At 39.4% G+C, this 25,633-nt stretch overlaps 2 protein-coding genes across 3 annotated transcripts in view; both read left to right on the plus strand.

The window, feature by feature from the left end:
- Positions 1-25,561, plus strand: part of LOC125801381 (zinc finger protein 239-like) — a 120,502-nt gene extending 94,941 nt beyond the window's left edge. Inside the window, exons 1-2 of one of the 2 annotated variants that reach the window (XM_049478011.1) lie at positions 9,587-9,679; positions 21,172-25,561. In XM_049478011.1, the coding sequence (XP_049333968.1) occupies positions 21,291-22,229 (939 nt within the window). In that variant the 5' untranslated portion in view covers positions 9,587-9,679; positions 21,172-21,290 and the 3' untranslated portion in view covers positions 22,230-25,561. Of the gene's footprint in view, positions 1-9,586; positions 9,680-21,171 lie in introns of those variants that run through there. The other variant, XM_049478010.1, reaches the window with a different exon arrangement.
- LOC111197026 (NACHT, LRR and PYD domains-containing protein 12-like) overlaps positions 8,581-25,633 on the plus strand; it is a 72,595-nt gene continuing 55,542 nt past the window's right edge. Inside the window, exon 1 of the mRNA XM_049477176.1 lies at positions 8,581-8,806. The gene's annotated coding sequence lies outside the window, so the exon portion shown is untranslated. The remainder of the gene's footprint in view (positions 8,807-25,633) is intronic.

Here is a 25,633-nt window from a genome sequence, read left to right on the forward strand (position 1 = left end):
TCAAACAAGCTTCTGATATGATGACAATAAATAATATCTCACATGAGGACCGCTTTGGAGGTGTTTCAATGAACAAACTCATGTAAAATAACTATTTTCGATATATGTTTTTTGTATTTATCTTGGTATTAGTGTTTTAGTCGACAAATAAGCACATACCCTATTTTTGCTATATATTTTTTTCTCTTTTGAATTTGTAACATACACTTTTTCCTTTTAATTTTTAAAATTTTGATTGTGGATTTAATATTTTGACGTAAAACTTTTGGCACAAAATTCACTCCATATAAATCCTCTTCTGGTGCATTGGCCCGCCAGCGGGCAAGAAATAGATCATAAATAATATTTGCCAGTCTTTATAAATAATTATTGACAGCCAATATGCAATATTAAAGTTTAGAATCTCTGCGCTTCAGTTATCTAGCCACTTTAGCTGTAATTTCTTTCAGAAAATAAATGAACCTTTTTAGCTAAACTTTTATAAAAAATATTATTCATAATTTGCATGTTTGTGTTTTATCCATATTTTATCCAATGTGGGCATTTTATACATCGTTCATACCAACGAAATGCAAACATGTATTACATCTAATTCAAACTTAAATTAAAATACGTTCTCCTCTAGCTATTGCTTTAAAACGCAAGCTGTCAGCTTTCCAACAACACATCAATCAAACCGCCGGGGTACGTTTCCCAAAAGCGTAGTTGCTAACTACGTTAGCAACTTACATAGTCTGGACGATGCAGCTGCGACGCAGGTGTTTCCCAAAAGCGTAGTTGGAACTATGGAGGTAACCACGTTAGTAACTTGCATAGTGCGAACCTTAGTTAAGCTACTCAGGTGTTTCCCAGAACCGTGGTTCCAGCGAATGTTCGCAACTACCGTGGTTCAGCTGCGTCGTTCCAACTACAGCTCTAGACCTGTCGTTAGGAGCTTAGTTCCTGGTTATTAGTGCAGACGATGGACGGTAGGATTCAGAAAGCTGATTTATCACATTAATATTGCTGCACGAGGATTTAAGATGTCAAGTGTACCTTTTTTTTAATGTTTGTGTTAATTAAATTAATTGAGCCACTTCACTTTTACCCATGTGCGCCCAGGTAAAATAATAAAATTCAGTCCTTAAATGTATTTTGAAAATGTAAGTTAATTGCCCATTTTTTAATGTTTGTCTTTAACATTTAGCTTTATTTGGCAAACATGAATTCAGTGTAGTGAAAAAAGTGCACTGAAGTGCTCTTTAGCTAAAATGTATTTCACAGTCTTGGAAAGATGTATGTCAATTATTCAAGCAGGCATCTCTTGAGTAAAGATAACTTGTGCTGTGCATATTTATGAATTAGTTAATATTTTTTTTTAAACCCACTGTGCTTTATGCACTCTCCGAATAAGGCTATTAAACTGTCACTGGGGTAATACTCTAAAATGACTTTAACGTAAACACCTGTACCCTAAGGACCTTTGAGGGTATATTTGCATTGTTTGTACCCAGTGAAACAAATGTATCCATACAAGAAAGTGTCTTTTAATAATATATTCATAACAAGAAAAAACTAAGTAAAAAGTGTCTTAAAATAAATAGAGACATGCAATAAGCAGGTGTTTTGAATTACCTAATTATCCTCTGGAGGTAACAGGGCCAGACAGAGAAAAAAAAGTATCATTTAGCCAGTACAACGTGTTTCTAGGCCTATACAAATGTTATCAATTAGTGTTTGTTAAATAATATATTACAGGAAATAAGTAGAAATATGTAGGCTACATTAACATTTATGTAAAAAATAATAACATTAATTGCCATTATGAAAAAAACATTAAGAGAATAAAACCACGACTGGGATTCGAACTAGGCGTCCATCCGATGTTCTGTCGAGTTTTGCTACCCTGTCAAAGCGTACTACCCTAGTGCATATTTAAATTTTAAATATAAAATTGCTAGAAAAAGCCCCATATTTAAACATGCTTTCGGTAGAATATTTGGAAAGCCTGAATCAAAATATCAGGAGACAGTTTAGGGTTATTAGGGGTGATTATAAACCTTATGTTTTTATTATTGCTCACTTATTATTACTTTCATTATTATTAGCTGTCATTTATTTGTAATACTCAGAAATAATGTCAAGGGGTTTCTGGTTGTTTAATGCACCAAAAAAAAAAAATTACTATAAAAAAAAACAATAAATAAATAAAAAATGTTTCCACGCATGGGCACTGGTGTTAAGAAGCACATCTCTGTGGGTTGCACAATTCGACAGAACACCGCGCGCTGCACCGTCGTAGGCGCCCTGCTGAACCACTGAGTAAATACACATTTCTCAGGTCTCATTTTAATAAGACTCATTCAGAATGGTGATTATTTAATAAAAAAAATATTGCAATAGCAAATATGTGTATGTTTTTTTAAGTAACAATGTCTGTTACAATTAATAATTAAGCTATATAATATATAGCAATTATTGTGTAAATTTTACTTGCAGTTCATTGTAATTTTATTAATAGTATTGTTGTCCATTATGTTGTGGTGATAATTACAATATAAATAGCCTAAACATAAGTAACATATTTTTGGCATAATATTTTAAAGATTGTGAGTTTTGCACGTTTTCTGCTGGGAAAGTCTGGCCGAACACATCTGGAAACACCTTAGTTAAGACCACGGTGGTTCAAACCAACATAGTTCAGACTTCTGTGGTACCAACAAAGTACGATGGTTTCGGGAAACAGTCGTACTTCAGATGTTAGTTAGTTTAACGATGCATCGTACCACGTTAGTTCAATGCTAGGCTCCGTCGTTGTACGGGAAACGCACCCCTGATCAGGAGCAGATAATGGAAGCTGCTGAATAAAATCATCTCAACAAACAAACAAAAAAGTTAATGTAAGAATTTACTGTATCTGGACCTGTAATATACGCACTTGTTTGAACACACCACACAAAGCTGACAAAACAACAAGTCACAAGATTATTACACACACAAAAAATAAGTATTACATAGAAAACTATTACATTAAAAATCCACACACATTATATATTATATTGTATTATATACAAATATTTATGATTAATAAATTAACAAACAAACAAACAATTGCGTTAAGGAAATTAAAAACACGTTTCCGCATTTCCGCAGTGTGAGGCTATTTTTCTATATTTTTTATCTTGTACACTACTTAGGGAGCCTAATGAAGAAACACCATGTCTCCTATAGGCATAAAATACACATTATTACACACATTATCAGCCACCAATATCAGGGTAAGAGCTGTTACTATTAAAATAAAAGCTTAAGTGAATATATTTCTAGTTAATATAGAGTATTTTAAGCTGAATGTAAAATAGGGGACCCTTCAGCAGGGGGGCACCGAAGTAAACAAAACTTTAATTTCCTAAAAAAACTTTTGACACAAGTCAAACGAGTGCTGGACTTTAATCTACACCGATTTCTCTCCTTAAAACTGATTATTTGGGTGAGTAAAGCTCTTACATTTATTTACAGTAAGCTTAGATTTACACAATTTTGACTGAAATGGCTGAAAATAGAGGCCGCTACGCTAGCTAGCGCTTAGCTACCTAGTCACAAGCCATAGCAACCGCTCACATAGCCGAGTTCTAACACCAGTGTGGCTAAATACACTAATTACAATATAAAAGACACACACAGGGGACAGTATGAACACCTACCTGCTGTTTTACTGCTGTTTTTAGCCTCTTTAATTCTACATGCTAATCGCTAAATTAGCTTCAGTCACCTAGCTTAGCTAGCTAGCTCAGGGGTGCGTTTCCCGTACAACGACGGAGCCTAGCATTGAACTAACGTGGTACGATGCATCGTTAAACTAACTAACATCTGAAGTACGACCGTTTCCCGAAACCATCGTACTTTGTTGGTACCACAGAAGTCTGAACTATGTTGGTTTGAACCACCGTGGTCTTAACTAAGGTGTTTCCAGATGTGTTCGGCCAGACTTTCCCAGCAGAAAACGTGCAAAACTCACAATCTTTAAAATATTATGCCAAAAATATGTTACTAATGTATCATTTAGGCTATTTATATTGTAATTATCACCAGAACATAACGGACAACAATACTATTAATAAAATAACAATGAACTGCAAGTAAAATGTAGACAATAATTGCTATATATTCATTATTATTTGTAACAGTGTTACTTAAAAAAAACATACACATATTTGCTATTGCAATATTTTTTTTAAATAAAATAATCACCATTCTGAAGAAGTCTTATTAAAATGAGACATGAGAAATGTGTTACTCAGTGGTTCAGCAGAGCGCCTACGACGTGCAGCGCGCGGTGTTCTGTCGAATTGTGCAACCCATCGAGATGTGCTTCTCAACACCAGCGCCCATGCGTGGAAACATTTTTTATTTATTTATTGTTTTTTTTTATGGTAATTCTGTTCTTTTTGGTTGCATTAAAAAACCAGGAACCCCTTGCCATTATTTCTGAGTATTACAAATGCGTAAATGACAGCTGATGATAATGAAAGTAATAATAAGTGAGCAATAATAAAAAAATAAGGTTTATAATCACCCTAATAACCCAAAACTGTCTCCTGATATTTTGATTCAGGCTTTCCAAATATTCTACCGAAAGCATGTTTAAATATGGGGCTTTTTCTAGCAATTTTATATTTAAAAATTAAATATGCACTAGGATAATACGGTTTGACAGGGTAGCAAAACTCGACAGAACACCGGATGGACGCCTAGTTCGAATCCCAGTCGTGGTTTTATTCTCTTAATGTTTTTTTCATAATGGCAATTAATGTTATTATTTTTTACATATATATTAATGTAGCCTACATATTTCTGCGTATTTCCTGTAATATATTATTTAACAAATACTAATTGATAACATTTGTATAGGCCTAGAAACACGTTGTATTGGCTAAATAATAAATTTTCTTTATTCACACTCTGTCTGGCCCTGTTACCTGCAGAGGATAATTAGGTAATTCAAAACACCTGCTTATTGCATATCTTATTCACAGAGTGCATATAGCACAATGGGTTTAAAAAAATAATTATTAACTATTTCATAAATGTTCACAGCACAAGCTATCTTTACTCAAGAGATGCCTGCTTGAATAATTGGCATACATCTTTCCAAGACTGTAAAATACATTTTAGCTAAAGAGCACTTCTCTTTTCACTACACTGAATTCATGTTTGCCAAATAAAGCTAAATGTTAAAGACATACATTAAAAAAAGGACTGAATTTTATTATTTTACCTGGGCGCACATTGGTAAAAGTGAAGTGGCTCAATTAATGTAATAAACACAAACATTAAAAAGAAATAGGTACTTTTGATATCTTAAATCCTCGTGCAGCAATATTAATGTGATTTATCAGCTTTCTGAATCCTACCGTCCATCGTCTGCACTAACCACCAGGAACTAAGCTCTTAACGACAGGTCTAGAGCTGTAGTTGGAACGACGCAGCTGAACCACGGTAGTTGCGAACATTGGCTGGAACCACGGTTCTGGGAAACACCTGAGTAGCTTAACTAAGTTCTGCACTATGCAAGTTACTAACGTGGTTACCTCCATAGTTCCAACCACGCTTTTGGGAAACACCTGCGTCGCAGCTGCATCGTCCAGACTAAGTAAGTTGCTAACGTAGTTAGCAACTACGCTTTTGGGAAACGTACCCCAGATGTCTTCTGTTTTATCCAAATTTTATTTTGCTCCTGCTACATCTTCATGAATTTTATAATCCGGAACTCTTTCTGATTTCTTACGATTACTGTGATGTCGTCATCAGCAAAGTCTGTAAATTTAAAAGATTCTTTACCTAAAGACATCAATTCCTTTAATTCTGGTATAATTTTTAATTTTATTTAAAAGAGGACTAACTTTTAACACACACATAATACTGCACTTAAAGGGCAGCCTTGTTTTACTCCTCTATGTGTCTTAAATTATTTTAAAATACCCTTTAACATTAATTTGAGCTTCTGATTTTACATATAATAACTTGATCTTATGGAGGAAATTTGGTGGAAAACCACAGTGCTGCAAATCATTCCATAAATATTCCCTGGAAAAAAAGCCTTTTTCTAATCTAAAGTAATTATATAAAATTCCTTATCATTATTTAAATGTATTCATTTATTATAAATCAAGGTAATCACAGATTTATAGAACAATTCATTCATTTTTCCATCTCTAATACCTTCATTAAAATAATTTTGTAATAAACTTATAATTTCATTTATACAGGATTATACATTTTGCAGGTTAACAATTTCTTCCTTTGTAATTGGTTGACATTGACGAGAGGTCCTCTGCTTGTAATTTTGAACAGCCTGATTAATGATTGTGAATTTTTTTGTTTCCTGTGTAGTTTCTGTTTTTCTTTTTTGTTTTCTATTACATTCCCATGCTCATCTCTAATCCATTTAATTATCTGCGTGACATTAAGTTCTCTAAAAAGTGTCATTTTAATAACTCGATCTTGAGCTGTGTTAACATTATTAATTATAAATTGATAGATTTGATAAATTTATAGATTAACCTTCCAGGAATCAATTATCTGTAATTAATTATTTCAAACAATTGATTATAGAATAATAAACCAATTCCATCAGCTTTACATTCTCCAATAGAAAAGAAGGAATAACCATTATCCCACATTTTTTTGGATTTTCTATATCTTTATGTGTATTTAGTTTTGTTTACTGTAAACACAACACACCAAATCTCTGCTTTTTTTTCTTTTAAATATACAAAATTTCTCATTCCTGTTCTTTTTATACTGAATCCCTCAACACTGCATAGTGCAATATTAAATCAGACAGAGGAGATAAAGAAATGTTTATTTCTTTTACTTTTTCTTAGTGTACTGTTCATTCTGCTTCTAACCTCCTTTTTTAGGTTTACTCTTCCGTTTCTTTTTGTTGGATGCAGCAGCCCCTGTGCGTATGTATGGTGGTAGATCTGGTCATAGATGGAAGGAGAGGTGATGAAGGAGGAGGAACATGGTTTGCTTGTGTTTCGGCTGCTGCAGACTCGTACTCCTCGCTGCTGTCTCCTTCAGACGAGGTGCTGGTGTTCGGATTTCCTCCGTCTGTCTCTCCGCTGCTGCTGCTGCTTCCGCTGCTACTTAAATCTTCATGATGACTCATTTCCATCCTCTACTCTTTCACTTCCATTGTAGAGAGCTTCACTTGGACCTGGTTCCTCCACTGCGTCTGGTTGAACTCGGTTTGGGTGACTGATCGTTGGACGTGTTATTAGAGGGATTTAATTTCTTCAGAAACTACTTCCTCTTTTTGTTTCCACTTACTGTCCACACAGTCACCATTATTAAAATACACACCTAAATTTTTTATTTACTCTTTATCTGGAACATCGACTCTGAACTTCTTTCTTTGATCCCCAATCCACACACATTCAGATTTAGCCATATTAAGCTCTGCACCAGAAACTTTTTTATTAAATTTATAATATTCCATTATAATGTCTAAGTCTTTTTTTGTTTTAATAAAAACTGTAATATCATCTGTATAAGCTGTGATTTTAACTAAATAATCTCCTCTTTTAATACCTTGTATTCTTTCATCATTATGGCTAGAACGTAAATGGCAGAACTCAGAGGATAATCTTGTTTCATTCCTCCTATCGGCCTCTGTTTTTGCTCCACTCATCCATCAAGTTTTTCTGAGTTAAAGTTTGTTGAATTTTTAAGAGTGCAGGTACGTAACAGTTTTAGATTTTATCCTGACGTTTTTTTTTTTTTTTATCTGACTTCATGATCAACATTCAACCTGAAATGAATTTCTATTGACGTTGGTGATCAGCTGGATAGTGAAGCTTTTATCCTCCAGTTAGACCAGGAGCTCACCACTCACCCTGCTACTCCTACCATGTCCAACTGTTAGTCCTCATTTACTTGTTTTTATTAAAAATATAACTTTATGAAATGTGATTGTAACATTAACACCATGTGAGCATTTTTTTGGTTTTACTGAAAATTGTGAAAAAAATGTTAATCCTATGAATGCTCTGTAAGTTCATATAAATCAGCAATTTCTGAACAATATCACCACAGTTTTTGACATGTTTTTCTATAATTTACATATATTTGACACACTGGACCAAAAAAAATCCATGTGATGTCAACCACCCTTATATAAAATGCAGAACATCTCAAAGACACTAGATGGAGGCAGTGCTCCTTTCTCCCAGCATTATTATCACAGTGCACACACATGCAGTAAAGTCACGTCAGAGTATAAAATTAACCAACTGTTTTTTATTTTAAAAAGTGTATTTAAGAGGTAAATGAAATTATTTAGTGATTTTTGTTTCTAAATAGCTTATTATTATTTTTTTGTTTTGTTTTGTTTTGTTTGTCATTTACCTTTATGTAACCCTTAAATAAGTAATGACAGTGAGCTCAGGCTGTTTAATGCAGTCATAGAAAACAGAATCATCTTGAAAAACTCATGAGAACGTTATAAAATGTGGGGCAGATCATGCGCAGTGCGGGGAGGAGCACTTTTGGACGGGTAGCAGAACTCGGCAGAACACCGGTCTGAAAACTGGTGGGGTTTACAGCTGTGTGGGAGAAACTTCAGACTCATGAATATTCAAACATTCCATTCAACCGTGTAATATGATTGGCTGACGAACAATGGCTCCGCCCTCCCAGCGTCTATTCGCTGAGAGAGTTAGGGGGCGGGGCTTAGAGGGAGAGCGGTGTGACGCAGTGAGGAGGAAGTGAAAGTAAGTTCAGTCTCCGCCATTAGAAGAGGACAGAAGTCCGGATTCACTCGGTAAGTTCAGAACTGAAGAGAATGTAGAACAGAACCGTGTAGCTTAAAGTCAGAACCGGTTCTAAAGGTTCCTCAGATCCAGAACCGGTTCTTTAAGCTCAGCTCAGTGTCCGATTCCACTGGAAGAACCAGGATCAGCATGGAGATCTGAACCGGGCCTGGATCAGACCAGGACCTGGTCTACATCAGACCGGCTGGAGAACAATCAGCTGTAACAGATCAATAATGCTGTAAACTGAAGAGAAATGCGCAGATATAGATTGATATTTATTGATCACAGTGTAGTTTATGCTGTTTAAAGCGCATTACTGCTTAATGTGGGCTTTGATCTGTTGGGGAGATAAAAACACGGAGCTGCTATAAAGGCGTGTTTATATGCAGTAGCGCTGTTTAACCAGCAGGGGGAGCAACGGAGCTCAAGATCACGTGGTGTGTTAGTGTTTTTAATCCTGCTGTTTTATATTATACTTAAATAATCTCTCTATTCTGATTCAGTAACATAATAATAATATTATTAATAATAATAGAACAGTGTATATATTTATAATGTTGTGTAATGCAGTAATATTACTAATAATAATTAAATTATAATCATTATAATAACAGTAAATGTTTCTGTAATCTGTAGAATAATGTGTAATGAGGGTAAATCACACTGTTATGTATCGTTCTCTGTTTGTTTTGTTTGTTTATCAGGTTTTGTTTAATGCAGTTCTGATGATAATGTCATTATTGTAAGAATAAAGGTTTTATTGTAACGGCTGATCTGTTCTCAGGGGTCGGTGTCGGCAGTGTTCAGCTGTGTGTGAATGAAGAAGAGTAAATGATGGATCTTCAGAACTCCAGCAGTGGAGGAGGACCTCCTGTCCTAAAGTGAGTAAATTAAGTGATGGGTTTAATATGTAAAGTAGTTTTGTATTGTAATGGTTTCAGCTCTAATCCTGGAGCTGTGATCTGCATATTTTACAGTTTTAAAATATTGAGAACAGAGTTTCTCCTGGACCAGAGTCAGAACCCTGTTTTGTATTTAAACACAGAGAAACGCTTAACAAACAGTAACAGTATTAGGTGGTTGCTGTAGTGATATGCTGTTGCTAGGTGGTTGCATATTTATGTTAAAAAATATGGTCCATATTTTTTAACATAAAAGTGACGATTTGCTCAAAATCTGGATCGGATTAGTCTGCAGTAAAAGTGATCTTTGGACCAGATCCATTGTGAGGATCCATCTCAGATTTTACCACACGGGTTTACATTAGCATTAGAAATGAGGAAATCCTGATGTGCTGCATTTATATAGATCAGATGGAAGTGACTGGGTTTGATATTAAAGCTGTGGAATGAAGAAAGACTTGTTCTATTCTAGGCCTGGACAATAATTTGATATCTGTATTTATCGCGATAAGAAATGTTTCAATAATGGGGACATCATTTTTGTGGTATATCGATATGTATTATTTACACGGACAGGCATTTTTTTACTGGTGTAAGCTCGCCCCAGAGTTGAACACAGTCTCCTAGCTGAGCTATGTCTGTGCGTGATGACGTAATTACACAGGCACGTAGCCAGATAGGCTAGGCTAGGCTAGGTTAGATTTGGCTAGGCTAGGCTAGGCACCCCAGCAAACATGCCCACACTGGGCCAATGAGGGCCCAATGTGGGCCAACACATCGGCCCCGTATGGGCAGCCCAAATCGGACCATTGGGGACTTGCACGTTGGTGCGGTATCGGCCCCACGCCATCGGCCCCATATGGGCAGCCCAAATCGGACCATTGGAGATTTGCACATCGGTGCGGTATCGGCCCCACGCCATCGGCCCCATATGGGCAGCCCAAATCGGACCATTGGGGATTTGCACGTCGGTGCAGTATCGCCCCCATATGGGCAGTCCACTTAGGGCCAACGGAGATTTGCTCATCGGGACGGCACCAGCACCATGGCGTCGGCCCATTTCAGGCAGCCCACATTGGGCCAATGGAGATTTGCTCACCAGTATAGCGTCAGCCCCACGGCGTGGGCCCTTTTCAGGCAGCCCACATTTGGCCAGCGAAGATTTACTCCTCTATGCAAAATCAACACCAAAGCATTGGCCCATTGGGCCAACAGAGATTTGCAGTGCTCTACCACACACACACACACACACACTGACTCATGCCCTCAGTGGAAAACCAATTGTGGCCCCAAATTTTTAGAACTGTGCAATATTGAACAGAGAACACTTTTCAAGGAAGAAAATTTAAAGCTGTGCTATTGGCACTTTGACATTTTTTGCAACTGGCTGTAAAACAATTAAATAAATAACACAATTTAAAGTGTATAGTAAATTAATTAATTTATTACAAAGTATCATGTATGAAATATAAACAACACACAACAGTATTTAAGTAAATTAAATCCCAAATTTATATTTTAGCATGTAGATAAACATGTACTGCATAAATATCTCCATTTGCAAAAACAGTATTTATAATAAACGGTATGATATAAATATCAAACATAATACAAAATAACAAAGAATTATACAACTTAAAAAAAATCTATATATATATACACATCAATAAAAATAGCAAATCATATTCTTGAATAAATACTTAAATGCACTAGACTGATGTAGTAGATGAATAATAAACTGATACTATTATTGCTACTGGAACAAAGCCTCTGGGGTGGGTTTCCCGAAAACGATCAACCTTAGCGAATAACGAACGAACTAACGAATGACGTGAGTAAAGAACGAGCCAGTTCTGCGAGTGTTTCCCAAAGAGCTTCGCAACGTGAAAATTAACAAAGGAGGTTAAAGAATGTTTTTGTTGACTCCTCCCCCAAAACAGCGCACTCAATCGATCCACAAATATCAATTATTATGCAGTATTTATTCAGTATTACACCCTACAAATGTAAAAAAGTGTTGTAATCATCAATATTATACATATTTTGAAATTTAAATTACAAAAGGATGTACTTTGGCATTAATAAAATACTCCTACAGATACATATGGCTAAATAAATAAGTCATATGTTTATATATAAATGTTTAATAAACATTGAACTTTTTTTTTACTTTTTTTAAAACTATTATTGTTAATATATTATATTAATAGATATTGTACTAATATTATTAATAGTAATATTGATAATAATATTAATTTATTATTATTATAATTATTAATAGTATAAAAATAATATAATAATACATATACATATGTTCCGGTGTATGTATATATATATATATATATATATATATATATATATATATATACATACATACATACATACACACATACACACACACACACACACACACACACACACACTGTAAAGCTCCAGCTCATCCTAAATCAACATCTCAGTTGGGTTTAGGTCAGGGGATTTTGAAGGCCATGCACCTCTTTGTTAACTAGATAATTCCATATGCGTCAATTAATTGTTTTCATAGTTTTAATATTAATCGACAATGTAAAAAAAATAAATAAATAAAAAATGAGACGTGTCAACTTTTGACTGGTATTTATATATTTGTGAGCTGACACACCCCACAGTTTGCCCAGATGAACGGACACAATGTTGGTTAGAAGCACCTAAATAAAGAATAATATTAAATATTACCTGCACATTCACCGATACCCTTTACAATACGTGTAGGTGTGAGTAAAGACACTGCAGGCGTCCCCTGCACCGGACCTACAGTACCAGGAATTTTCCCAATAGCATGGAAATATATTGCATTGTGCTGTAATTCCCGGGCTGGTGGGAAGTGTATATAAGTGTGTGTATGCCACATAACAGCCTGATTACAGAATCCACGGACTTGGTGACTTTGCAGCTTTGCTTAGACCGTGAGCATCCTCTGCAGGAATCTAGATTTTTAATCATTTATGGGTTTGATTGGTCAATTCCAGTATGCCCAGTTAGACTACACAGAGAAAGTTGGCATTATAATATAATATAATATAATATATGATATAATATAATATAATATAATATAATATAATATAATATAATATAATATAATATATGATATGATATAATATAATATAATATAATATAATATAATATGATATAATATAATATAATATAATATATGATATAATATAATATAATATAATATAATATAACTCATTCACTCACTTACTCACTCATCGTCAACCGCTTTATCCGTTAAGGGTCGCGGGGGGGTGGCTGGAGTCTATACCAGCCGGCATCGGGGGGAAGGCAGTATACACCCTGGACAGGCCGCCAATCCATCGCAGGGCAGACAGACACACAGGCACATCTACTCACACACTCACACCTAAGGGGCAATTTTTATCCGACATCCAATTAGCCTGAACTTTGGACTGTGGGAGGAAACCGGAGCACCCGCAGACACGGGAAATAATATAATATAATATAATATAATATAATATAATATAATATAATATAATAATATTAATTATTATAATAATAATTATATATATAATATAATTGATTATAATTAATAGTAACATAATATAATTGCTTTAACCAGGGAAACTATAATTTTTCTCCCTCAAAATTGGCGGTCCCTGGTGTTTAAGGTGCTGAACTGCAAGTAGAGATCCCCTAAAGAAGCTCTTAAGAATAACGACTGGGTGAGGGCACTCGTTAATCTGCGAGCGAGTTTACGTAGTACTTTAGTTACGCACGGGTTTGGGAAACACTCTTTAATTAATGATCAATCTTAAGTACGAGTTAACGAAGTTCTTAGCGTAACGAAGCTTTCAGGAAACCCACCCCTGATCTCTATTATTAATTTTATTCCTCTTGCTTGTAGACTTGGAACCAAAATGTCATCCCAATCAAACCAGTAAAAAAAAATTCTAATTGAATATAACATTAGTTTTTGCATTAAGGTTTTTATCTCACAGCAATAATAATGAAGGAGAAAATAGATGTACTTTACATAAATAGAACAGATATAGTTAATCATAATATCAAAAATGAATATTGTTTATGCATTAATATAGCATAGATCATAAATTAACTATTTTTTTGAAGAGACTGCATGAGACGATGCTTCCGTCCACCTGAACGGTCCCGTGCATTCCAAAGCCAAACCTTTGCAACCTGCTCGATCTCTGCATCCTTTGGTGGTGGCATGATTGATCTTCTCACGGCCTCTTAAAATGATAATATAGAGATATGAGAATGCAGTCAGGTAAATACTACATCTGTTAGTGTCTTTTCATGTACAATGCTTAATTTTAGAGAAATTTTCAGACTGTATTTGATTACAGTGATTCTTATATAGTGATAGTTATTTGAATTTGAATTTCTTCAGGCTATTCATGGTGAAACATAAATAGCCTTTACAGTCACTGTGTGTGACTGGTAGTTACATTCTATAAACATGTGAGGTGGCCAATATCAGGATATCAGGTTCACAAAAATACCAAAACTTTTTAAAATGATATCTTTCCCTTAGCTTAGCTGGCTATATTTCCGTTAGCTTAGCTGGCTATATTTCCGTTAGCTTAACTGGCTATCTTTCCCTTAGCTTAACTGGCTATCTTTCCCTTAGCTTAACTGGCTATCTTTCCCTTAACATAACTGGCTATCTTTCCCTTAGCTTAACTGGCTATCTTTCCCTTAGCTTAACTGGCTATCTTTCCCTTAGCTTAACTGGCTAGCTTTCCCTTAGCTTAACTGGCTAGCTTTCCCTTAGCTTAACTGGCTAGCTTTCCCTTAGCTTAACTGGCTATCTTTCCCTTAGCTTAACTGGCTATCTTTCCCTTAGCTTAACTGGCTATCTTTCCCTTAGCTTAACTGGCTATCTTTCCCTTAGCTTAAGTGGATATCTTTCCATTTTCCATTTCCCTTAATATTTCCCTTAGCAAGCCATTGTTCCCTTAGATGGTTATTGTTGACATACTTGGATATAAAGTTAACTTACTTAACAGCAGTCTTTCTCCAAGAGCCGAGATAAGCTGCCAACTTGGGAGCCCCTCGTGTTATTTAAATGTGAGGTAAATTCTCATTCTAACTTAGGACAATGCTAACATTTTTTAGCACAATGCTAACTTCAACATAGCTACCCTTATAATGCTACAATAACCTGAGAGTGGTAACTGCATTAGCACCACATTAGCGTATCTTAGCAAAAAATAGAAAAGCGTATAGTAGAACAGAAATTATAACTTACCTTTCAGTCACTTTGACAGACCAAAGTCACTCACTGACTTTGCCTTTAAGCTTGATCGTTGCTCTGTGGTAAAGGCACGTGCAGGGAGGGGGGAGGGGGAGGGGGGTGGATTCGTTGGTTACATGATCCTCACAATTAAATATCACATGCAAAAATAAACAAATATGTAACTTTTATAACCTTGCTGGCTTACACAAAGTGTATAGTCAAGCACAAAAACATTTATAATTTCATATTTTTATTTATTTATTATCAGCACTACCAATAATAAAGGTGAGATTATGAATCAGCACCATGGAGCAAATTCGTAGCTATCCAAAATATTAAATAAAAATATTTTTATAAATAAAAATGTATAGCTATACAGTATATGTCTTGAAAAATATGAGATGTTACTATGTGTGTGTGTGTGTGTGTCCCTCCAAAGGTCTGCACAACTCTGCTGTGGTACCTTGATTTTTCTCCACTTTTGGTTTAGAAAATCTTTCAGAGCTGATGCTACATTTCACACAGTGTTGCTCCTATCCACTAAGCTAGCTAATCTACCTAGCTCTCACAGACAAAAACAATAAAAAATATTCAGATACCCTTCATATGAACTTGTTATGACACAAACTTTCAGATTGTAAAATATTGTATGGTAAATTTGGGCTGACCCAGAGTAACCTAGCATAGGATTTGTGTGGGCATGCTCACATATGTGTGCGTGCTGCCCACATATAACCCACAATGCCTACAGTGTGTAAATGGTGCAGGCTGAATTAGGGCTGACCCACAGTGGCCCTGCATGAGATTTGTGTGCACATGCCAAAGTGCAGGTTGCCGACATATAACCCATACCGGGTATGAAATGGTGCAGGCTGAATTTGGGCTGACCCACACTGGCTCTGCATGGGATTTGTGTGGGCATGCCAGAGTGTGGGTTGCCCACATATAACCCACACTTGCCCTTCAGGGTGTAAAATGGAGCAGGCTGAATGTGGGCTGACCCACAGTGGGCCTGCCTGGGATTTGTGTGGGCGCATCAAAGTGTTGGCTGTCCAAATAATTCCCACACTGGGCCTACAGGGGGATTAATGCACTGGACCAGTTCAGGCTAGCCCACAGCGGCCTTTTATAGGATTTGAGTGGGCCAGCCAATGAACAGGCTGCCCACAGAAAACCCATGTTGGGCCTGTTTGGAATTTTAATGGGCTAGCCCCTGCCCACAGTGCCCGCACTTACCCCACGAAGGGCCGATGTGTAGCTTTTTGCTGGGTAATAATGCACTCCATATATGCAGGATTAAAGTAAAATAAATTATACTGGACATAAACATATATAAAATGTCTCTAGAAGATATATAATAGGAAATGAAAACAGTGTGAATTTTTCTTTTGCTTAAAACAGCAAGAAAGTACTACCCTGAATGTGATAATTAGGGGTGGGTGATATGGCTCCATATTTCAGGGTAATATAGTTCATGATATTCAAAAATATTGGCAACATTATTTCTTACGATATTTATGGCATACTGCCTTATTAAAACAGATTAATGTCATTTTTGGAGCTGTGATTGTATGCAGATAAATTATCCCATAAATGGTCCTACACCTGAATAAAAAAAAGTAATATTATCTAATTTCTAGAACATAAAAACAGGAAGGGGTAGGTCGAGACTCTTCATCAAGCATATACATTTAATACAGGCTTTTCTGCTTCCGGTCACTGAAATTATTGTATTGAAAAACTAAATATTTGATTATAAAAGGTGAGGGGTAGAGATATACTGCAAGTCAGAAAATTACAAAGATATTTATAAGATAAAATGAGATACACTTTGTTAGAGCAGTATAACATATTTACAGCTAGTGCTGGACGATATGGCCAAAATTTATATCACGATTGTAAGGTCCTGGCCCTGTTTCCTGTCTGTCCTCGTGCCTGTGTTTTTCCACTCACCTGTGTTCTTCTGTAACTCCGCCCCTTCGTCCCAGGTGTTTCATGTTTCCTGTGTGTGTGCACCTCTATTTAAGGTCCGTGTTTCATTTCCCCGGTGTCGATCCTTGTACGTTTTACGTCTGTTAGTGGTCCATGTGTTCCCCAGTTTCCTCAGCCTTGTTTTCATTATATTCCATGTTTATTTTGTATTTTTGTTAATAAATCTCCTGTTGTTTGCATCTGCGTCCGCCTCCTCGTCCTCCCTGCACCCACCCTGACAGAAGGATCGACCCCAAAAATGGACGCAGCAAACCGCTGGACCGGCTCCAGGTTGGCGATCCGCCATGCACCATGCGGGACCCCGGCGTTGGAATCCCCGAGGCCTAAAGGACGCCGCAGGCCTCGGGGTAGACGTTCTAAGGGGTCCCGCCAGCATGAAGAGGATCCCTTTACGGGGGAGGATTTGCTTGGGGGGGCGCTGCTGGTGTGTGCGGGGAGCCTCGGGACTCGTCTCAGGTTGGGTGAAACCTACGAGTACCCGAGGCTCGTGGAGCGGAAGCCGTGGGACTTCCTTGGTTGCGCTCCCAGCAGCTCCGAGGAGGAGGAGGAGCTCTACCCCGCACCAGCCCGTACTCCATTGCCGTTTCCCCCAGGGGCTGTACTCTACCCGCGCTCGGTGACTTTCGCGGCCGAGATGCCGCGCTCCGTGAAGCTAGCGGATGGGACGCCACGCTCTGTGACTCCCGTGGCTCATCCGCGCTCCGAGAATCCCGCGGCCAAGACGCCGCGCTCCGTGAAGCCAGCGGATGGGACGCCACGCTCTGTGACTCCCGTGGCTCATCCGCGCTCCGAGAATCCCGCGGCCGAGACGCCGCGCTCCGAGAATCCCGCGACCGAGACGCCACGCTCCGTGAAGCCAGCGGACGGGACGCCACGCTCTGTGACTCCCGTGGCTCATCCGCGCTCCAAGAAGCACGCGGCTGAGGCTCCACGCCCCGTGACTCCCGTGGCTCAGCCGCTCCCCGAGACTTCAGCGGCGGCCGCGCCGCTCCCCGAGACTACAGCGGCAGCGGCAGCGCCGCTCTCTGAAGCTCCAGCTAAGCTAGCTAGCCTGCTGGCTTCACCGCACTCCAAGAAGCACGCGGCTGAGGTTCCACGCCCCGTGACTCCCGTGGCTCAGCCGCTCCCCGAGACTTCAGCGGTGGCCGCGCCGCTCCCCGAGACAGCGGCGGCGGCAGCGCCGCTCTCTTAAGCTCCAGCTAAGCTAGCTAGCCTGCTAGCTCCACCGCACTCTCCAGCCCGGCCGACTTCCAGCTCTCCAGCCCGGCCGACTTCCAGCACTCCAGCTCGACCGGCTTCCAGCTCTCCAGCCCGACCGACTTCCAGCACTCCAGCGCGGCCGGCTTCCAGCTCTCCAGCCCGGCCGACTTCCAACACTCCAGCTCGGCAGGCTTCCAGCTCACCAGCCCGGCCGGCTTCCAGATCCTCGACTCCGGCTCCGGAAGCAAGCTCCGGTCCGGTGTTTACAACCACGCCCACTGCTGAATCTGCGGCTCCAGTCCGGGTCTTGGCGGCAGCCGCACTCTCAGCTCCCGCTGAAGCGGCTTCTTCGCCAGCGGTGCCAGCCGCCCCCAAGCCCGCGGTGCCAGCCGCCTCCACGTCAGCGGTGCCTGCCGCGCTCACGCCAGCAGGACCCACCGCCTCTGTTTCAGCGCTGCCCGCGGCTCCGGCCGCCTCTGTTTCAGCGCTGCCCGCGGCTCCGGCCGCCTCTGTTTCAGCGCTGCCCGCGGCTCCGGCTGCCTCTGACTCTGTGCCCGCGGTGCCTGCCGCGCTCACGCCAGCAGGACCCACCGCCTCTGTTTCAGCGCTGCCCGCGGCTCCGGCCGCCTCTGTTTCAGCGCTGCCCGCGGCTCCGGCCGCCTCTGACTCTGTGCCCGCGGCTCCGGCCGCCTCTGACTCTGTGCCCGCTGCCTCCCCAGTTCACGTGCCTGGGCTACCCGCCTCTGCTCCTGTGCCTACTCCCAGGTCACGAGCTCCTAGGATCGCCGCGCCTGCTCAAGCTGTACCCGCTGCCCCAGCTCAAGCACCAGCAGCACCCGCTGCCCCAGCTCAAGCACCAGCAGCTCCCGCTGCTACAGCCTCAGCTCCAGCACCAGCAGCTCCCGCTGCTACAGCCTCAGCTCAAGCACCAGCAGTCCCAGCTGCTCCAGCTCAAGCACCAGCAGTTCCAGCTGCTCCGGCCCCAGCCCAAGCACCTGCAGCTCCCAGAACTATGTTTGGGCCCAGGCCCCGTATTTCCAGGCCTGCTCCAAGGCCTCCTGACTTTGCCCCCAGTTATGCGCCCAGGCTGTCCCCTCAGACTTTTGCCAGTCCTGGGCACCCACCAATGTTTGTACCCCTGTCTCTCCCTATCCTGGTCCCCGTATCTGTGTCAGTTCCAGTTCCTGTCCCCGGTGGTTTTTCTGTTCCCGTCCCAGTCACTGTATTTGTTTCAGTCCCCGTCACTGTTATGGTTCCAGTTCCCCTGTCCAGTTTTGTCCAGTCCCCGTCTTCTGTTCAGTCTCATGTCCAGTCTCTGTCACCTGTCCAGTCTCCGTCTCCCTTTGTGTCCCCTGTCCAGTCCCTGTTCCAGTTTCCGTTCCCTGCCCAGCCCCACGTCCAGTGTCCGTTCCCGGTCCTGCCCCCGTTTCATGTCCGGTCTCCTGTCCAGTTCCCTGTCCGGTCTCCGTCCTAGTTCTGTCTTGTCTTGTTCTTTGTTTTCCGCCCTCTCCTGACCTGCTCCTGGGGTTTCGTTTTTCGCGCCCCGGGAGTTGCGCGTTAAGGGGGGGGGTTATGTAAGGTCCTGGCCCTGTTTCCTGTCTGTCCTCGTGCCTGTGTTTTTCCACTCACCTGTGTTCTTCTGTAACTCCGCCCCTTCGTCCCAGGTGTTTCATGTTTCCTGTGTGTGTGCACCTCTATTTAAGGTCCGTGTTTCATTTCCCCGGTGTCGATCCTTGTACGTTTTACGTCTGTTAGTGGTCCATGTGTTCCCCAGTTTCCTCAGCCTTGTTTTCATTATATTCCATGTTTATTTTGTATTTTTGTTAATAAATCCCCTGTTGTTTGCATCTGCGTCCGCCTCCTCGTCCTCCCTGCACCCACCCTGACAACGATACATTCCTTAATTTTGGTCGATACAATATAATTTCGATATCGATATAAATATTTGGAAGGCCTCAGAAAAACTGTTAGGAATCCCTGCAATGGAAATCTGTACCTATTACTGTCTTTAAAGCCTCCTCTCATAAAAAACTGTATAATACTTTAGAAATTAAAAAATGGTCAGAATGAATTAATGCTCACCTTTATTTGCATGTAGCAATATAAAAACATGACATCTCTGTCAAACACAAACCAATAACCTATTTACATTTTACCAATATAAATAACTTTACATTACAACAGAGGCAGAGCTTCTTATCCTTTTGTAAACATATTTAACAGATCAAAACAAAAGTGCCTCATCCAGGATAAAGAATGCAGAAAGCCTTCATTTATATAAAAGGAACACGATATCACCGTCAAATAAACCTATATCAACTATAAATAACTTAGATACAACATAAACTACATAAGTGCTTCAGCCAGAATAAGGAAGATATTGTGTGTAGTGAAACTGCTTGAGGTGGTGGAACAGATTAGATGCATTACCGTTGCTAGTCAACTCCACTTTCCGGCACAATTGGGAGCAAGCTGAAGTTTATCAGACCTTTGAAAGCCGAACCACTGAATTAGACCTGCCTCCCTCAACTATCTCTCCTGTTTAATCACTTGTGGAAGCATCAGGTGTGCTCATTCTGCATCTAAAATCTAAAATTCTGCATCAGGGCCGAGCCTAATCGAGGAACTCGGTTCGGCCGCACTGCGCTCCGCTCGGCTTCATAGCGGGAGGTTCTAGGTGTGGACCGGAGCGCAGCCGAGCTTCAAGTTTTAGTAGTATGGATTATAGTGTAAAGTGTGATACTACTAAAGTAGTAGTATAACACTGTATTCAGTGCTCAGGACAGCAGCAGTGTTTCTGCTACATACATTTTGCAGCTGCAGCCTGCTGACAGTCAAGATACAACTACATATTAAAATGTCTGTGAATTTATAATGGGATAAAAGTACTGAAGCCTTTATTGTAGTATGAAGGTGTCCCAGTAGTTTTCTCCATATAGTGTAACTAATGTAGGTAATTCTTTTTGGTTAATTGACCTGCTTTTATTTTAATACACAAATATTTTTTTCTTTGTTTTTCCAGAATAAACAACCAGGATATTTAATAAAGAACAGTGTTAAACTGCTGAAAGAGGTGAAGCACAAGCCATCCAGAAGAATCTCCTGAAAACGCAGAAATTGTTTGCTACATTTCACAGACAGATGGAGCCAAGTCCCAACATGGAGGAACATCAGCACTCTGTCAAGAGTTTTACTAAACAGAGTGATCTCAAAAAACACCAGCGCATTCACACAGGAGAGAAACCGTATTACTGCTCAGACTGTGGGAAGAGTTTTACTAAACAGAGTGATCTCAAAAAACACCAGCGCATTCACACAGGAGAGAAACCACATCACTGCTCAGACTGTGGGAAGAGTTTTACTGAACAGAGTAGTCTCAAAATACACCAGCGCATTCACACAGGAGAGAAACCGTATCACTGCTCAGACTGTGGGAAGAGCTTTACTGAACAGAGTAGTCTCAAAATACACCAGCGCATTCACACAGGAGAGAAACCGTATCACTGCTCAGACTGTGGGAAGAGCTTTAATCAACAGAGTAATCTCAAAAAACACCAGCGCATTCACACAGGAGAGAAACCGTATCACTGTTCAGACTGTGGGAAGAGTTTTACTCAACAGAGTAATCTCAAACTGCATCAGCGCATTCACACAGGAGAGAAACCGTATCACTGCTCAGACTGTGATAAGTGTTTTACTACACAGAGTAATCTCAAACTGCATCAGCGCATTCACACAGGAGAGAAACCGTATTACTGTTTCGACTGTGGAAAGAGTTTTACTAAACAGAGTAATCTCAAAAAACACCAGCGCATTCACACAGGAGAGAAACCGTATTACTGTTTCGACTGTGGAAAGAGTTTTACTCAACAGAGTCATCTCAAAATACACCAGCGCATTCACACAGGAGAGAAACCGTATTACTGTTTCGACTGTGGAAAGTGTTTTACTACACAGAGTTATCTCAAACTGCATCAGCGCATTCACACAGGAGAGAAACCGTATCACTGCTCCGATTGTGGGAAGAGTTTTACTTTACAGAGTGAACTTATATTACATCAGTGCATTCACAAAAGATAGAAAAGTATCCCAAATCTGTTCCTCTGCCATAAAAATGCAAATCTTAAATCTTTCAGACAGCCAAAAACACCTCATCATGCACAAAATCTTCACTCTGTTACAAGAACTTCATTTAAAAATGGCTTTTTACAGGTTCAGAAAAATGAATCTTATCCAGAGATGATGTTTACTGAATTTCATGCTGTGTTTTTATGTATGTTTGTATACCTACATTAGTTAATGCCTGCAGAGCTCTTCAACACTTAGTGTTGTGTTTTAAGAAGTTTTTACACACAGAATCATAAATGGTACCACTAACAGCATAAACTAGGAACATACATTTTTACATTTTTTTCAGTGATATGCTGAATAAATAGTAAAGCGATGATGCTAGCTCAGAGTAAAATCGTATATTAAATCTCAGCATTAGCTTTAGAACTAATAATAAACAAAAGTGAGGATTTTATCATTCTGGGACATTTTTAGGTTTAAAAATTGAATATGCTTTGCCATAAGTAGGAAATGATCATTTGGTCAACTTATGTCATTTACAGCCTTAACACATTCTCAATTGTTTACATATAAAAACTTTCTTTATTTTTTCCTCCACTCCACGTTTGTAGTTTGTAGTTGGAGCGAGGGCACTGCCAGTGTTTGCTCCAGATGTTAGATTAGCATTACTTAGTCTTTTAAAATGTAGATGTCGTAGTTTAAAGGAGTAGAGTATTCTTAGGAGTAGAGAATATTCTTAGCTTGCAACAAAAGGCCAACAAAATCCTTTTCAGAGTTAAAAAAAAAAAAAAAAAACGGTCTAGCTGTAGTTTCCATACTGAAAGCAACACTCAGCAGGCTGTGCAGCAGTAAGACTGCAGGATCCTTGATTCCCTCTACTGCACATGTGGCAAACACAAGGCCCGCGGGCCAAATGTGGCCACATCCAAGCGAGAGCTTGTAAGATCTTAGTGTCTATAATAAATAGGTCAGAAGCGTTCTTTGACCAAAAACTACATTTCCCACAATGCTTGTCGATTGTATTACCCGTGAAGTTACGGCTTACTGCCACTACACGGCAGTGTAGTCATTGATGTGGAAACCCTGCCGGAGGGAAGGCGTAACTTCGCGGGTGGAATTGAGACATACAAACGTTTATCCCATAATGTCCAGATAAAGAGAAGCTGATGCAGACGGACGGCTGTGCTTCAAGGCGAAAGACCGGTATGCCTTTTATGTTACGAAGAGTGTTACTGACCAAAATAAACGCTTTTTAGAAGAGATATAAGTTGTGTAAATATTTATACGACAATATAAATATTAATATTAATAAACATCACTGTGACAGCGCTAGTCACAGTTTCACCTCAGCAAAGGACGAGGACGTGAATCACTTATCTAACCAGCCTTTACTGATTTCTGCCCCCAATAACCCTTTCAATAACCTCTAATAGACTTTAGTAGTCTTCAGTAGCCTTCAACAGTCTAACCTTGCAGCCGTGGTGTGTTCACTAAACTCCGTAGTTATAAACATCCTGAGGTTAGCAGCGCGCTAACTGACCTGTTTATAATGTAATCCGAGCAGTGACTCCGTGATGGCTGCTCTAAACTGCTGCTGTTAGCTGCTTGGGCTGAAAGATGAACTGTAGAGAGCTGTATTATCTGTTTAGTGGGGTTATTTTATTTCATACACGGAAGAACTTAAAAATTTTAAAACGCTCCAGACTGGCTGAGCTGAGCCCTGTAGCCCGTGGCTGGGCTGTAGCTCTGACTGAGTAAAGACTGCGGGCTTGTGCTGCTGCTGCTGCAGCTCCGACTAGTGGTTGTATGAGGAACTGCTAAATCTGAGGAAATGCTAAATCTATCACATGTTCTTAACAGCTCACAATTTTTAATTTTATATTTATTAAGCCTTATTTCAGTATCAAACGTTTTGATCAAAGTTAATGTAACTAGTATTTTATGTCATTTCTATTCACTTGAATAGTTTGGTTCTTGATTGATGGAGTTTTTGGATTTCATAACATGACAAATTAAAAGGATTTATGTTAATAGAGCAACAAGCAAACATTTTTTCCATGCAACTGTACTATTTGATTGAATAAATAGTATATTGAGAGTTATTTAACATTAAGGAGTAATTACATTCATTTTATATTACATTTGGTTACATTTTATTACATTTATAAGTTACATCTGGCCCTCAGTGGACAGCCAATATGCCAATGTGGCCCTCGGCCAAAATGAGTTTGACACCCCTGCTCTACTGGTTTTCTCATTGGTCTATGGTTCAGTCAGTCTGATTAAAAATCTGCAAGTTAATCTACAGGGATATTTGGTTGTGTTGTGTTGCTAAAGTTATATACTCTGTTATCTTTTCCTTATTTGGTATCGTTTTGCTAAAGGGTTTTTTTTTATATCTCTAAAGGTACTAAAAATATCTAATCCATTTACTTTATTGATTGTTTTATCCAGTACCAGCTATTATCGTTGTTTTACATCACCTTATGTATTTACTCATATTCATATCTATGTGATTCAATAAAAGGCTTTTATATTGCAAGATCTGCAATCTTATCTATTCTTTCAACTTAAGCATTTAGCCAAAAGCTTTTGTACACAGCCAAACATACATTCAAGCAACCACTATATACAGTGCCTTGCAAAAGTATTCGGCCCCCCCTTGAACTTTTCAAACTTTTGCCACATTTTGGGCTTCAAACATAAATATATGATTTTTTTGTTTGTTTTTTGTGAAGAATTAACAAGTGTGTAAGAATACGGAGGAGTTTTGCCTTACTATGTTCATTGTTCATTGATTAAAGGGTTAATCTGTGTGTAACTAAATCAGCATTTCACTTAATCAGTATGTTATTCAAGCATTTAGCACGATTCATGATGATTCACATTGTGACTTAGCATGATTGATTTTTTCCAGCGGAACCATGAGTTTCTGTACATGAAATCTATAGTCTGATAAGGTTGGGGTGACCGAGTTCTCGGCTGACATATAGGATGAATAACTGCTTATCAGTATCAGGATCCGGGGGGTGTGAGGAGTCTCCTCACACACTATTAGACTGAGGCCAGGCGAATGCCTGTATTTATTAGACTCTGTCTAGGAAGAAGAGTAGAGTTGGGCGGGAGAGCTTCTCCAGAGAGGGACTACAGAGCCACAGGTCCTGTTCACACAGCCGAGAACTCTGGAAACCCCAACTTTTCTCACCTTTGGGGTTTTCCTCTTATTTTCACCTTTTTATTTCAATTCAATTTTTCAATAATCTTTTTACTCAATTTTTGATGTATCCAAAAAAACTGTTTTGCTCAGAAGATTCTTTGAATAAAATCTGACGGAACTACAATTTTGGACTGGATCTCCTTTTCTTCTTTATGACGTATCATGCCAAATACATCATAATTCGAACAGTAGATCA

The sequence above is a fragment of the Astyanax mexicanus genome, chromosome 4, assembly GCF_023375975.1.
Source record: "Astyanax mexicanus isolate ESR-SI-001 chromosome 4, AstMex3_surface, whole genome shotgun sequence".
NCBI classification, from domain to species: Eukaryota; Metazoa; Chordata; class Actinopteri; order Characiformes; family Acestrorhamphidae; genus Astyanax; species Astyanax mexicanus.